The sequence below is a fragment of the Lactuca sativa genome, chromosome 9, assembly GCF_002870075.4.
Source record: "Lactuca sativa cultivar Salinas chromosome 9, Lsat_Salinas_v11, whole genome shotgun sequence".
Taxonomy (NCBI): Eukaryota; Viridiplantae; Streptophyta; class Magnoliopsida; order Asterales; family Asteraceae; genus Lactuca; species Lactuca sativa.
The window spans coordinates 42,236,780-42,253,130 of record NC_056631.2 but is presented as its reverse complement, the minus strand read 5'-3'; the positions used below and the strand labels follow the sequence as shown (position 1 = coordinate 42,253,130).

The 16,351-nt window shown below is 34.7% G+C and overlaps 2 protein-coding genes and 1 pseudogene across 2 annotated transcripts; all 3 read right to left on the bottom strand.

Moving 5' to 3' along the window:
- Positions 1-54: 54 nt before the first annotated feature.
- Positions 55-1,399, bottom strand: LOC122196071 (uncharacterized). The gene is made up of 3 exons (XM_042898391.1): positions 904-1,399; positions 527-844; positions 55-437 (listed from the first exon to the last, which is right to left on the bottom strand). Exons 1-3 carry the CDS (start codon positions 1,397-1,399, stop codon positions 55-57), a joined length of 1,197 nt encoding a protein of 398 aa, XP_042754325.1.
- A 3,073-nt stretch (positions 1,400-4,472) lies between these two features.
- Positions 4,473-6,345, bottom strand: LOC122194464 (heat shock cognate 70 kDa protein 2-like; annotated as a pseudogene).
- Positions 6,346-11,895: 5,550 nt separating this feature from the next.
- On the bottom strand, positions 11,896-15,177 carry LOC111898274 (uncharacterized). Its single transcript, XM_023894196.1, has 5 exons — positions 15,030-15,177; positions 13,237-13,313; positions 12,795-13,191; positions 12,302-12,563; positions 11,896-12,007 (listed from the first exon to the last, which is right to left on the bottom strand). Exons 1-5 carry the CDS (start codon positions 15,175-15,177, stop codon positions 11,896-11,898), a joined length of 996 nt encoding a protein of 331 aa, XP_023749964.1.
- Positions 15,178-16,351: the final 1,174 nt, after the last annotated feature.

Sequence of the window (16,351 nt, the reverse complement as noted above, 5' to 3'; positions counted from 1 at the left end):
ATTGTGTTGTTTTCACTATCCACTTTATTGCGTCTCTGTGATGATTTCATCAACTCAAATCTTGAAGGATCTCGTGTTGTGGAAGTTATTCCTTTTTTCTTTTTTTGATTTTGGAGGTCTTCCTTTTGGTCGTTGAATCACGGGCTCAAAAACGGTATCAGATTGGTTCAAAAGTTTAGTGATCACTGAAAATACATGTTCTTTCTTGTTTAAGGGCCACCTTTGATACGCCAAACACAATTCGTTAAGCAACTCATTGAATCTACCGGTTCCTTCATCATGCAAATCATTTTGTAAATTTAGCGATAGTGTGTCAATCCTCCAATGAGGATGGATTAAATCCAACGAAAAAGTAGTTTCTTGCCAATATTTTATTTTGTGAGCACATGGAAGACCCATAGTTGTTATAAAGGTAGCGGTGCATGGAGTTATACTACCTAAAAAATATACCAAATAATTAATAAAGGTTAGTAAATGATAAAGATTAATACACAATAATAAAGGTAATAAAAAATGTAAACATTACCCTCTTTTGTAGCTAGATATTGCTTATTTATCTCCTTTAAGGCAAAGTGAGAAATGTGATAAAGAAGCTCTTTAAAAAATAACATATTGCAATCGTGAGGAACTTGAAGTTTCTCACTTGAGAGTTTGACCTTAATCTCATTAAATTCATGCTCAACTGCAAGACAAATTTTCTCTTTCACTTCCCTTAAATCTCCTGTAGAAACTTGCAAATATTGCTTAAGTTTGGCGTGAGCACCTTCAGCTCTTGATGAAGATCGGTTGCCAAAGTGCAAGAACTTATCGGTCCAAAATACTTTTTGTAATTGGCTAATACGTTCTTTTCAATATGCCAAACACATAAAAGATTTGTTGTCGTCGGAAAAATATTTTTTATGCCATTCATTAACGCCAATTCCCTATCTGACATAATCACACACGGTTGATTATCATGTCCGATAATCTCCTTAAATGCACGTAATGCCCAAGAATAATTTTCTTCATCTTCTCTTTCCAAGAAAACAAACCCAGAATAAAATGATGTATTGAAACATGAAACACCAATGATATCAAGGAGTGGCATGTTATATTTATTGGTTTTGTAGGTGCAATCCATCACAAAGATATGAGAGAAGGCTTTTATCAATTTAATCGACAAAGGATGTGCAATGAACAAACGAGATATATACCCCTTCGGATTATGTGAAATGTCATATGTAAAACCACATTCTTCAAGCTCCTTAAATAATGCATTGATCATGGACTGATTCCCTAAATTTTCTTTTCGTATTTTTTTCTTCACGTTATATATAGTTCTGGAGATTGCTGGTAAATCTGGGGTCTGTTGACGCAAAGATGAAAGAATTTGCCTTGAGGGAATTCCAGCCTTGGTCATTTCTTTAACATTTTATATGCTCTCCGGTGGTAATTGACGAAACGATGGATGCCCGGAGATGTCGGTAGATGGCTCATGGTTATGTGACAGGTCCTTTACATTAAAAATCCAAGCACCATCTGGTCCATCGCTACACTTTTTGCCCATAATCTTGAAAGGACAATTGATTAAACGAGATCTAGTAGTTTTTTTCCGTTTGCTTGAAATACCTTGTATATCTCGATATGAACCACCTTTGTCACATTGCAAAATAACATGTTTGTCTTGTCTTGAACCACGAATAGATATCCCATATCCTTTAGAATAATAAAACTCTCGAACACTTTTTACTAAAGCATCACAAGAGTCAAATTTCGAAGTAGTTAAATAAACTTTTTCCTCTTGCTGCATCGCAGTATTCGATTCTGTTGTCATCTATTAGATAATCACAAACACATTAAGAAATTTAGTAACATATAATCACAAAACATGAATAAGCTATGTAATCAACATTCTTATAAAATCTAGAAAGCAATTAAATAATAAGCAGATCATCATTAACTAATTACAAACCAGTTTATTTGGAACCACACTTCAAAACATATTCGATTACGTATGCTGTCAATACTAAACCCAAAACATGAAAATTATTAAAATTAATTTAATAAGAAAACCTTCAAGATTGAATGAACCAAATAATTATGAGTAGTCTTTAACAAATAGGATGTAAAAAAATACAAACGTATGCTAGCTATTGTTTTTGCAAAAATATTGTTTCTTCAAGGAACACCCACGTGAGACTTAACCATAAATTACACGAGCATTAACACACACACACAGGAGCATTAACAAACATGAGCATTAACAGATGATAATATTGATAAAATCATTATCAGCAGGAACATTAGTAAACAGGAGCATTTAAATCAATACCGCAACATATTATGTGGGTTTAGTATTGATAAAATTATCATAAGCATCAACAGGATGAAAAAATACTACGTATCAGAATTTAATAGGAAACGCTCAAAATTTTAGAAAAAAAAACACAATTAGCGCTTACCTGTGGAGCATGCCAGGGGCAATTGGTGGACGAATGCGATGCAGTGGAGAAAGTAGGAGGCGGCTATAACTGTTGAGCAAGTCAAAGGCGGCGATGGTAGCCGATCAAGAGGGAGGCGACGATGGGAGAAGGGGGTGAGGCAATGGTTGAATATAAGAGCCGTATCCCAATCGTAGGAGTGGGAAACATGGTGAAGGGTTTAGAATGGGAGGGGGGTAGAGTGTAAAAGGAAGAAACGGTAAAATTGTCTATTTTAAAAAATTGGGAAAATGACTCTTGAGGGTAATTAACTTTTGCGTTTGTACTCATTTGGTCCCTTTTCTTTTTTTTGTATTCAATATACCATCGAACTTGTTGTCGGTGTTTACCATAGCCCTTTTGACCGGCTTTTGACCTGTGATAGCCGGTCAAAGGGCTATGGTAAACACCAACAACAAGTTCGATGGTATATTGAATACAAAAAAAAGAAAAGGGACCAAATGAGAACAAACGCAACAGTTGGTTACCCTCCTGATTCATTTTCCCTTTACTCATTTACAACAAATCCCACATCATCTCCTACTGATATTAATAACTTTTATGAGATTCATTCTTGCTTCTCTTCAAAACATAACCTACGAAAGGACATTATTCATACAAGTACAACTTTGTAATGCACTTGGATATTTATTAGGGGAATCTTGACTAAGCAGGCGCATTTCATGACTACATTTACATTTCAATCAAATGATTTATCGTATCATGGATTCTAGACAAGTCTACAAACGAGTGGAATCATAAGTGCTATGATTTTTGAGTTTACTTAGCTTTAAGATCGAACTCATGGGATAAGATACAACATCAATATGTACAATAATGGTGTATTGTACATATTGATGTTGTATCTTATCCCATGAGTTCGATCTTAAAGCTAAGTAAACTCAAAAATCATAGCACTTATGATTCCACTCGTTTGTAGACTTGTCTAGAATCCATGATACGATAAATCATTTGATTGAAATGTAAATGTAGTCATGAAATGAGCCTGCTTAGTCAAGATTCCCCTAATAAATATCCAAGTGCATTACAAAGTTGTACTTGTATGAATAATGTCCTTTCGTAGGTTATGTTTTGAAGAGAAGCAAGAATGAATCTCATAAAAGTTATTAATATCAGTAGGAGATGATGTGGGATTTGTTGTAAATGAGTAAAGGGAAAATGAATCAGGAGGGTAACCAACTGTTGCGTTTGTTCTCATTTAGTCCCTTTTCTTTTTTTTGTATTCAATATACCATCGAACTTGTTGTTGGTGTTTACCATAGCCCTTTGACCGGCTATCACAGGTCAAAAGCCGGTCAAAAGGGTTATGGTAAACACCGACAACAAGTTCGATGGTATATTGAATACAAAAAAAAGAAAAGGGACCAAATGAGTACAAACGCAAAAGTTAATTACCCTCAAGAGTCATTTTCCCTAAAAAATTTGTTGTATATGGCAAAAACTTATTGTGTACGAATCAGCTCCCGTAAAATATCATCAACTAAACAATCAACTTATGTAGATGGTAGTCAAAATTGTCAAAAAAACAAAATTTCACATAATCAAGTTACATTGCGTGTGAGCAACTGAAATAGCATTCAAAAATTTATGTTTAATTTATTTTCACAACGACGAGACAATTACGAAATGATTCTTGGTTTAGCATTTTTTATTGGTTTATAAGAATTTGCACCTTACTGTTAAACATCTGATGAAAATACTATATAAAAACTAAGATACCTCAGTTTCACTAATGTCACTACCATTATATATTTCGTACCTAAAACTCTTCCATGCATATAGACCTGGGGCCGGTTTTAAACTTTTTGGCGTAGTACAAAGTTTTTGAAGAATTTCCCGGCATAGTGTAATTTTTTAGATGTACTACTCTTAAAATCATGTGTGTTATCCCTCACATTTTGTTTAAAGTCCGCTACTGACTCCAGATGTTTCTGCATGCGCTGAATCTCAACAATAGATGCAGTTTGTTTATGCTCCAGCCACTTGGTTATGTCAGTAATGCATGGCGTTTTCCATTTCCCTCAAGCTCTTACCATGCGCCATATTTTTTATCTTTTTCTTCATGTTGTATATGCAATCATCTAATGCATTAAGTGCATCTGCTTTCTTTTTGTATTCTTTGTCCTCCTGTTTATACTTCTCAGCATCTTTTACCATTTTTTGGATCTGTTCCTTTGAGAGTCTTCCATTTTCATTGGTAATCCTTAGTTTCTCTGTCTTACCAGTTGATATTATCTCCGATGTGACTGTGAGGATACCATTCGCATCTATTTCAAAAGTATCCATAAATTTTATAACTCCAATTGGAGCGGGTGGTATTTCAGAAATTCTGAACTTCCCCAACAAATGGTTATCAGTAGATCTGGTTCGTTCACCTTGATACACCTTAACAGTTACACAAGTTTGGTTGTCCTTAGTTGTAACGTAAAATTTAGATTTTTTGGTAGGCATTGGAGTGTTCCGAGGGATCACAACATCAAATATGTCTCCTAATACTCCTACACCAAGTGACAAAGGAGTCACATCCAATAACAACAAATCTCGACAACTCTTGTGATTGTTACCACTTAACTTTGAAGCCATAACAGCTGCACCATATGCAACTGCCTCATCAGGGTTCAAGCTCTTGCATAGCTCCTTCCTTTCAAAAAATTCCTGCAACATACTCTGGACTTTTGGTATTCGGGTTGACCCAACGGAAAGAATCACCCTGTTTACACACGATTTCTTCATCTTTGCGTCACTTAAACAAGTCTCTACAGTCTCAATGCATTTACTGAAGAAACACATGTTGAGCTCTTCGAATTTTGCTCGGCTGAATTTCATAGAGAAATCGATCCCCTCGTGCAAGCAATCCAGGTCGATTGAAGTCTGAGTACTACATGAGAGAATTCTTTTTGCTTTCTCACACGCAAATCTCAACCTCCCTTTTGCAATGGTCAAGAGAGAGACATCAAATGTGCCACCACCCAGATCAAAGACAAGCACATTGATCTTCCGAATAATATCAGACCTCTTGTCTAGACCATAAGCAATTGCAGCTGCTGTAGGCTCGTTGATGATGCGAATGACATTAAGTCCAGCAATAGCTCCAGCATCCTTTGTTGCTTGGCGTTGTGAATCGTTAAAGTAAGCCGGAACCGTTATCACAGCATCTTTTACAACTTTTCCAAGGTATGACTCAGCAGTTTCTTTCATCTTCCCAAGAATCATGGATGAAATTTCTTCAGCCAAAAATTCCTCTCTTCACCTTTGAAGGAGACAACAATCTTTGGTGTGTCGGAAGGCCCTTCTATGACCTTAAAAGGCCACAATTTGATGTCATCCTGCACTTTGGAATCACTGAATCTCCTTCCAATCAGCCTCTTTGCATCTGTACATCGATCCACAGCCTCTTTGAATCACTGAATCCCCTTCTATAGCCAAGTGAAAATTTTGAAAACCAACTATATTATTTCTTGGTTGATATTTAAAGGAACAAAGTAATATGCAGCAGAATACGCAAACAAACATTCCCAGTTCCGATCGGAATGAAAGCTAAACATTGTTCATGGAATACTGGCTGTTTTCTTACTATTCCTTCTGCTGGATATATGCTTAATCTTAATAGGAATAACAGCATTCAATAAAAACTAGAAAAAAGTTTACCAAATATAGTGTTAGCAGGGTTCATGGCTGCTTTGTTCAGGGCGCCATCGCCAATGAGACGTTCTCCATCAACGAAAGAAACACAAGAGGGTGTTGTTCTGTTGCCTTGATCATTGGGGATGATTTGGATGCGATCATGCTTCCAAACAGCGACACATGAGTAGCTTGTTCCGAGGTCGATGCCGATAGCCGGTGTTCTGTTTCCTCTGCCGTCCATTACAGTCGAAACTCAAAATAAATTGATTGTGTGGTTTCACTTTTCACCGTAACTTATATAGAGTTGAATTATTGGCCGCAATTTGAATAATGACATTTTCCATATTTTTCTCCTAAAATTTGTTGGGAAATCTTTTCGGTATAACCATCTTATTAGTTTAAAAATTCCGGATATGTTTGCCACATTTAATTTTCCATTATAAATCTGGATTATTAAATATTCAATCTAACTTCTGGATATAAAAGCCCTATAAAAATAGATTCCACTTTAAATCGGAAATTTCAAATATTAATTTTGATTTGCATTAATATCTAATTAGATTATGACCCGCGTGGGAGAACACATAAAAAACATAGAATTATATATATGTACTAGTTTATAACCCGTGACAACTACGGTTATAAAATTAATTAAACTTTCATATAAAACGTCAAAATTATTAATTAATTATTTTAAATAAATTATTATTTAAGAGATATCTTTTTAGTTATATATAATTATAATCGTTGATTTAAATAAATACATGAAGTTATATCATCTTATGATATGTATTAATTTTATTTTATTTTTCAATCTAATGTTATTAATTTAATATAATTAGAGTGGGAAAATTTGAAATTTGAAATTTAAATAAAAGTTTCAATTATTAGTTTAATGTAATTAGAATGAAAAAATTTGAAATTTGAAATTTGAAGTGAATAATTAATAGGTTGACAAGTGGCATGATAAATGATATATAACATTAATGAGGTGTTCTGATTGTATGACACTTGTCAATAGGAGATTAAACATATTCTTTTATTAAAATAGGGATTACACCATTAGCAAACATAACAATTAAAATTACATTACCATCGCAATTTAAAATTCATTAACATACATTACAATAGCTATTTTAACTTCATAACAATTAAAACTACATTACCATATTAAATAAATCCAAACATTATTTTCCCATTCCTGGTGCACCTTTAGCTTTTCATTTGGGAAAAAAACATTAAATATTATTTATTTTTATGTTTTAATGAAAAAAAAATAAATAAAGGTTGACTTACTAAAGTACAATGTTATTTGTTTCAAAGAATTATAACAACCGAAAGTAACACATTAATGTATTTTAGGGTAAAACATCCGATAGGTGGAAAATATATCACTTTAACTATGTAAGGGCAATTATGTCCAATATGTAGAAAATATGCCAATTTGACTGTGCATATCAGATATGGAAAATAGAACCAGACGGAAAAATATGTCAACTTGAATGTGTAAGGGCATATATGCCCAATAGGTGGACAAAATGAAAACTATTTTTTTATTTAAATGATATTTACACTGAATAACGCAGACAAACCTTCAATACCCACGTAAAAATAAAAATGTACTTCTTAGTCAGAAGTAGATGATATTGTGGAGTAGGTATTGAAAGTTCACTGCTATTTTAAACTTCAATTCGTGTTGACATTTTCCTGAAAATGTTATTAAAGTCAAACAAAAAGTAAGATAATCTGGCAGAAAAATATTGTGCTAATAATATGATTAATTAAGTAGTTTTGGAGCAAGGGATATATATATATATATATATATATATATATATATATATATATATATATATATATATATATATATATAGAGAGAGAGAGAGAGAGAGAGAGAAAGAGAGAGAGAGAGAGAGAGAGAGAGAGAGAGAAGAGAGAGAGAGAGAGAGAGAGAGAGAGAGTTATGTTCAAATGTTTTTAGCAAGTATTGTGTGCCTAAATGTACTAATGAGAATTCAAGAAATAATAAATCATTAAATAAATCATTAAAGGGTATTTAGGACATTTTGTACTTTTAATTAAGGAAATCATTTAATTTAAATCTTACAATTAAGGAAATAAAGTAATATATTTGACCTAGTCATTTGTGTTCTCGTTTATAGGCGTGGATGTTGTTCCGTTCCAACCCTAGCACATCTATTTCTTTTTTGCAGCCTTCTTTAGCAACCAACGAGAAGAGAGGGCGAGATCGAGAAACTCGCCGGAGCTACCTGTCGGAGTTGTAAAAGACAACCGGAGAGAAGAAAGGCTGGAAGGTCTAAGGCAGATTATTCGTTTGGTAAATATTGTATGTCCCTGTTTCTTATTTTGTCTTCTACCTGTCGAAGTTCTAGAAGACAACCAGTGAGAAGAGAGGTTTGTTCCTTTTTTGCAACAACTCTTCTGCTTCGTTTTCCCTCCACGAACCGTAAATGGCATCTCAGGTATCATGTTATCTTCTTTATTCAGGTATCATGTTTATTGTGGGTATTTGGAAGAAAGTAGAGTGACAAGGATAGCCCCATAAATTATAAATTCTCGATTCCAATCAGCTGAGATTTTTATATGGTTCGATTTTTCTCTAAATTCCTAGTTCTTGATTTTAGGTTCAAATATATAGAAGAATATCATAAACAATGGCATCCCTATTGGTGGAATTGAAAATATTTCGATTTGCACACCAACTGTTTGTTAATATGTCTCAGTAAACTTCAGTTACTTATTCCAAAATTGGTTCTTTCTTGCTTAATGAGTCACTTTAAGTTAGAAGGAAGCATAGAAAAAGATGTAAGTTCGTATGGTTCCAGCTCCTGTATCAGGGCCTTATAATGTAAGTAACATTCTTTATTCATGTGTTCAAGCTGATGAGTTTCAATTTCTCTTATGTGGATGCTCTTCTTTCTTACAAAATAATGTTTTCAAATCTTATATGAAAACCATGTTTCTATGCTTTATTGGGTCTGACATATATTTTTTTTCTTTCGGTTATGGAATACAATTCTATGTTGTTTGTGCCTTTTTATTTTTCATCAACACAAATTAATTTACTCTTTGAACTTTGTGGTATGCATTCTAAATCAAATATGTTGCTGGAAATTATGTATTCTACCAGAATAAAATCGATGTATTCTGCCAGAATGTATTATATGTATTATGTCATATTCTATTTATTCTACCATAATATATTAAGTGATAGTTAATTGCAAGTAACATGTTTTTAACAATTATTAGTTTTTGTTGTATTTGTGATAGGAATGGCTGGAAGAAGGCGTTGAAGACCTTGATATTCTTTTAGAATATGTATAATTATATTAAAATGTATAAAGTTTTTAGTCTGTAGGAATATGTATGAATTTGTATTTAAGTTCGGATGTATAAGAATATATTAGAATGTTTGTTATTTTTCAACATATGATTCAAGAATTTTGTTTTTCTTCAATGATATTCTATTAAAATAAAATTCTTAAAGAGCATCATTTTAACAAAATAATATTCTATTAGAATAAAATTCTGAAAGAGCATCATTCTAACAAAAAATATTCTGACATAATATAATTGGTAAAAAATGAAATTGAATTAATTAAAAAATTCAGATTTTTTTTTTAAATTAGGAGAATTAATAATCCCTATTTATTCGAAAATTTCCTTTTATAAATGTAGTTAATTGTCCAAAATACCCTTTTGCTAAAAATTATGTGATTATATGGTACATGTTACTCCATTGTAATACCATACACTCTCAAATCATGTCCATTGATTAATATCATCCGTTGGTCCAGATCTGTGCATTTTGGCACACAATACTTAGTAAAAACAAAATAACCTAAGCCTATATATATATATATATATATATATATATATATATATATATATATATATATATAAAATTAAAATTAGTTGTTGAGGAGGGGTAAAACAGACACATTTGTGGGCATTTATTAGATTTTAATCCCGTGGTACAATGACTTTATGTTTATTATATCTTTGTTTTAGGAACAACAAATTCATGCTTTTATTAAAAAATAATTTTCGAGCAGGGTCAAAATAGTCAAATTCGTTGCCATTTTCTATTTTTATCCGATACATTGAAGTCCAAGTTTATTAATCCTAATGCTTTGACCTGATATTGTTGTTGACAAAAACTTTGAAGGGCAACTACAGGGCCGGTTCTGAGGATTCAAATGCCCAGGACGAAACGGATAAAAAAGGCTCTTAGGCCTTAACGTGTAGCACTGTAACGAATTAAATTACATAAACTATTTTTTTATTCAAATGACGATAAACCTTATAGCAATAAACATAGCGAAATCATAGTGTTTTAATGACTAAGGGCTTGTTTGATATGTAGCTGATTAGGTCCGGTCAACACTTTTGGCTGACTCGGTCCGGTCAGCCCGTTTGATAAAGGGCTAAATATGTATGACCCCGTCCAATGTTCTGATTCGGTCATGGAAAATTGGTTGATTCGGTCCTAAGTAAGAAGGTGACTGACTGGAAAACTTCCCCATTCTGTCCCCATCGTGAACGATAGACGCTCCCTTCTTCCATCGACCCTTCCTAGTTTGCAGCCTCCTTTCTTCGCCGTCTCTTTCCTCCGCCTCCACAGAGAAAGAACGTTATCTCCCTACTGTTGCATAAACCTTCCGACCTACTGCAGCCGGTGACCGCCCCGTCGTCTTCCTCTGACCAGTCGACCGGAGACCATCATTCTTCTGACCAGACGAATATCTTTCCCAGTTTGCTCTATTTTTGCTGTTCCTTTTCGATTTTTCTATGAATTTTTGATTTTGTATTTTAAAGGAAATGGTTTCGTATGAATCGTAGTAGTCGTATGAGCAGGGAATAAAGTGCACAGCAAGTGTTCGATTATTTGCCTATAAGAGTGACTAATTAGTATAGATTGTGCTAATTGCTGGTATATCCGTACTGTACAAGATTTGATGCATTTGTGGGGGTTAACTGATGCATAGTAATGAACAATACTATAATATTCATAGCCTTTAAAACAAATGAATCCTAAATATCTATTTCCTAATAAACTTCAGAAAACTAGCTTAACTTGGTCTTGCTTTGCATACCAAATGTGTTGTCATCATTTTACTTTAAAACAAATGAATCCTAACATGATTTGTTGTCATCGTTTTACTTTAAAGGTATTATATGGTAAACATTTACAACCAAATTAGATCTGATCATAGGTACTAAGACAAGTTATAACACTTCAATTCTTGATTAAACCTCGATTTTATATTTTTCAAGGCGGAGGAAGTGAGGGCCAAAACGTACAAGGGTAATATGGTCATTGTTCATCATTCACTACAGTCAGTTAGAAAGATAATCAAACAACAGAAACTCAGTCAGATGTCGACACAATCAGAACTTCTAACCCAGTCAACTTCTAACCCAGTTAGCAACTATCAAACGACCCCTAATAACATATCCTAACAGCTAATCGACGATCCTTGAAGCTCTCTTAGCATTCTTGATTACAAATTGGTTGATCAACTTTTCGTAGTCTATATTCTCTAAGATTTCGTTCTCGATATATATCATCGCCAAACCGCTAAGTCTTTCTTGGGTCGTTGTGGAGCGTAAGTAAGATTTCACAAATTTCAATTTGTAAAAACTCCTTTCTATAGATATGACCGTTACTGAATAGTCAACAATATTCTATATGCAATGCTTGCATTTGGAAAATAATCAATTTCTTTCAAAAACTTCAAAACATTTGTTAAATTCATTGGTTTCCAATGTCTCAAATAATTTCAACTCCGTATTCCTCGGCATCAATATCCGATCTTTCTTCAAACTTGAGTGCTTTTTCAAGACGATGACAATATAACTTAAGATCTTTATCTTCAATTCCCCTCAAATTATGTGGAAATAAAAAACCAAATACTTTATCATACTCTTTGAATTGTTCAAATCTTGTCTCAAGAGAAGAAATAGTTTGATCAACAATGTATAAGAAATAATTGACTCTGAAATTCTCTTCAGGTGTAAATTAAACTTCTTCGCTACTTGAACTCTCATCAAACCTTTTTTCCTTTCAATCAAACATTTTTTGTGGAAATATTGGATCAATACCCATTTCAATAACAATCTCCTTAGCTTCAACAATCGCTTTTGAAAAAACAGTTCATCTATCATCCTTGAAGTACCCAATCAATTTGTTTATTTCTGTAATAGCATTATCAAGATGCATATCCTTTGATTGTAACTTCTTACTCAAAATATTCACACAGTTTAGTACTTCATACCAAACAACAGTTGATACCAAAAATTCAAAGTCACTAAGTTCTTTTTCTGCTAGTGAAGTTGCTTCACCTGCAGTTGCAGCATCATTATATTTTTCTCCAACTTGAAATAAAGCTTCCCAATGAGTTTGACATAATGACTTAAGACTCCAAGCTTTAACATTATCTGTCAGATTTTCCTACCTCTTAGTAGAATTTGCAAAGATAGTATAAATACGTTGGATGAATCCAAAAAAGTTCTTTCCTTTAACACACTTGTTATCCATATCACATAAAGTTAGATTAAGAGAATGTCAACCACAAGGAGTGTAAAATGCTCTAGGATTTATATCTAAAAATCTCTTTTGCACTCCTTGGTGTTTTCCTTTCATGTTTGATCCATTATCATAGCCTTAACCACGCATATCATCAATTTGAAGACCAAGAGACTCTAACTCCTCAAGTGTAATATCAAATAATCCTTTTCCAGATGTATCATCAACATTCAAAAAATCTAAAAAGGACTCCTCGATAGTAATAAAATTATATGATAACTTTAAATACCTCACTATTATAGTCATCTGTTCTTGATGACTTGAATCGGGAGTACAATCAAGTATGATTGAGTAGTATTTTGCTTCCTTTGTCTTTTTGATAAGTTCTTTTTTAATTTCTTCAGCTAGCAAAGCTATTAGTTCGTTTTGGATTAGGTGGCCAAGATAATGCACATGAAGCCCTTCACTTGTGATCCGTCGCACATGCACTTTGATAATCGGGTCAAACTCTTCCAATATTTCAATGACACCCAAAATACCCTATATGTAAGATGATCTAAACACTTTACAACAGAAACAAAATACCTTATCTAGCTCTTTCGAATATACTAGCCATTCTCTATCATACTTCTCCAAATTTGATAAAGTTCTTGTATATAAAGCTGCAGAAAATCATCTACACTTGTTTTAGTTATTGATTTCGGTTTTGTATGCTAGATTAGGGTTTGCAAGCCTTGGATAATTATTGCATGTACAAGTAGAAAAACTAGATCCAAGCATTAGGTTTTGCATGTACACCATAGGATTGATGTATTGCTCATAACCCAACAATATGTAAAGCATGGAAAGTAATAATAAGAAATGGAAAGTAATGACAAGAATTGGAAAGTAATGACAATAATATATTATTCGAGCCATGATGTCCCCGTAACAGGATATAGAGGAGTCTATCATGGTGGCGCCTCCCCTTCATGAGATAGATGTCCTACGTCAGGCCCTTGGTCGCGCACCTGTAGCGTATCGCTTGGTACGCCCAATGTACCAACCTGGTCAACCTTTCTTCTCATCAAGAGCTTAATACATGAATTCCTTACCTCGAAAGTCAGATCCAAGCCCCAAATGACGTCCTTGACCATAAAGTTTCCTACTTTATGGTCTTGCATGGCCAAGAAGTGCTTAATACTAAAAACCTTAACTACTTAACCCATTAAGACCTTATAGCACATGCATGGAAGGGAAGAAATGATCAAGACCACATTTTTATGATTCTAAGCAGCTTAAGTTAGATCTATGCATAGCTTCATCAAGTTCAAAGCTTTTTACCTTAAAGTGATGACAAATGATGATGAGATTCAGGATCCAAAGATTCCTACTCCTCCAAGATGATCTTCTTTTCTATCTCTCTCCTTCAAAGTGACCAAAACACACACTCAAAGCTCAATATTGCTCAAAATGGATTAGGGTTTGTTTAGGGTCATATGGAGGTGTTGGAGGCTGATGAGGGATGAGTTTTGGAGACCATAAGTTGATTAAATATGGTCCAAGCCCTGAAAATTAGGGCTTGTTTCTCACACACATACGCCCCGCGTACGTGAGTCCGCCATAAAATTACAAAAATGTCACTATGGTCCATTTTGCACTCTTTCTCATGCACAAGGGCCAAAATGCAATAATCCTTTATAGTTAGGGTTAAAATAGAAAATCCATCATCAACGGGATGTTACATTTAATGAATGGAATTTGGAAAATGTCTATTTGAAATATGTTTTGCATAATGAAATGTTTTTGATGAAAATGTGATAAATGTTTTGGGTCACAAACTCACGTAGCTCACGAGACATTATTATCTTACGTATCTCTTTTTAATGTCATGTATCCCAGGTTATATGCAAGGATAGAGTGTTGATTGATAGAAGATAGATGATATGTCAATATAGATGGAGTGGAACTTGTTGAGTTTGTTAATATTGGTATCGATGTAATTCATATTTCTTGATATGGTTGTATTGATGCTTAATGGTAACACCCAATGTTTTATATGTAAATGTTTTTGTGGGGTCGAGTTTTGTTAAATGCAGGTTAATCCAAAAAAGATTTTAGACAAAACTTCAAAAATGGTCTCTGTGGTTTTCGAAAATATCAAGTTTGGTCCCTAATTTACAAAAACCTCACGGATCGTCCCTGTGGTTTCAAAACTTTTAACATTTGGTCCTTTCGGATAACTCCGTTACCATTTAGCCGTTAAGTCAAGGGCATTTTTGTCATTTCACTACATAGGGACCATTTATGAGGTATTCAATTACCTTTTTTTAAAAATAAATAAATAAATAATATTTAATATGCAAGGGGTCCCACCCCCCTCTCTCTCTCTCACTTACGATTCCACACGGTAGCACCACCTTCCGCCATAAAACCACCACTGCCATCACCTCCTTCCCCACCAGAAACCACAACCCAGCCACCTATCTTCCATCCCGTTTGATCACTCAAACCCACCCTCAAATACCACCACTTACTGCCTTCCATTCACGTTTTTCTACTGCCCTTCCCCTTTTCCTTCACTACCGAGAAACACCACCACCCCCAAGGGTGGTGTTGCTGTTGTTGTAACCCAAAAACCTCATCGAGTGTAACGACCCAAAAATCACGACTAAAAATTTGCTTTAAAGCATTACTAAAACCATATTTATAAAACTATATCATAATTCATAACATAAATTTGGAGTATCAATTCAAAACATGTTCTTATTATCAAAGTAAAACATCCCAAGCTGACTAACTATGGTGTCTGTCGTGCGCTCACCCCGAGCTCTTCCCTCCGCTACCAGAAGTACCTGAAACCAAAACTGAAAACCGTAAGCACAAAGCTTAGTGAGTTCCCCCGAACTACCACATACCATAAAATAACATATAAAGCACATACTGGGCCTTGCCCACTGCATCGGACTGAAGTCCGGACTAACTGAGGACTTGCCCCCTGCATCAGACCAAAATCCGGACTAACTGGGGCCTTGCCCCTTGCATCGGATCGAAGTACGGACTAACTGGGGCCGTTCCCCCTGCATCGGACCGAAATCCGGACTAACTTGGGCCTTTCCCACTGCATCGGACTGAAGTCCGGACTAACTGGGGCCTTGCCCCCTGCATCGGACCGAAGTCCATACTAATTGATCATAGCATATAACATAAGCACATATACTGCATACTGCATCGGACCGAGGCCCGGACTAACTAACACATAAACATGCATGAATCACAAAGACATCAAGCATACTGAACTACTGCATCGAACTAAAGTTCGGAACTACTGCTATTTAAACGGGTCGGCATTGTGGCCGTAGACCCGTTCCTGCTAGAAGGAAAACTCACCTGAACTGCTGAACTCGGCCGATAACCCTCTGGCTGCTAGCCGACAACTCTCCGAAATGCTGCTCCTCTAGCTCCCTAAGATACTAATACCAATAATAACACTTAGACTAAACTGTCCTCCCAAGGTCAACTAAGTCAACTCTAGTCAAAGTCCTGGTCAAAGTTAACCTTACAGTTGGCCCGACTCGCCGAGTTGTTCTACCAACTCACCGAGTCCATGCTCTTCTATCTCAAAACAACCCCGAATCCACTTGTCGAGTCTGGAAATAACTTAACGGGTTCTCCTTCAACTAACACTTCGGGACCATATTCAACCGACTCGCCGAGTTCA

Coding starts and splice junctions, on each gene's coding strand:
- LOC111898274 (XM_023894196.1), bottom strand. CDS start 15,177: ATGGAAGGCAGTAAGTGGTGGTATTTGAGGGTGGGTTTGAGTGATCAA. Junction 13,314..15,029: donor TGGTGCTACCGTGTGGAATC/GTAAGTGAGAGA, acceptor GATTTTCTGCAG/CTTTATATACAAGAACTTTA. Junction 13,192..13,236: donor ATTCGAAAGAGCTAGATAAG/GTATTTTGTTTC, acceptor TCTTACATATAG/GGTATTTTGGGTGTCATTGA.
- LOC122196071 (XM_042898391.1), bottom strand. CDS start 1,399: ATGACCAAGGCTGGAATTCCCTCAAGGCAAATTCTTTCATCTTTGCGT. Junction 845..903: donor GGAATTGGCGTTAATGAATG/GCATAAAAAATA, acceptor CATATTGAAAAG/AACGTATTAGCCAATTACAA. Junction 438..526: donor ATATCTAGCTACAAAAGAGG/GTAATGTTTACA, acceptor TATATTTTTTAG/GTAGTATAACTCCATGCACC.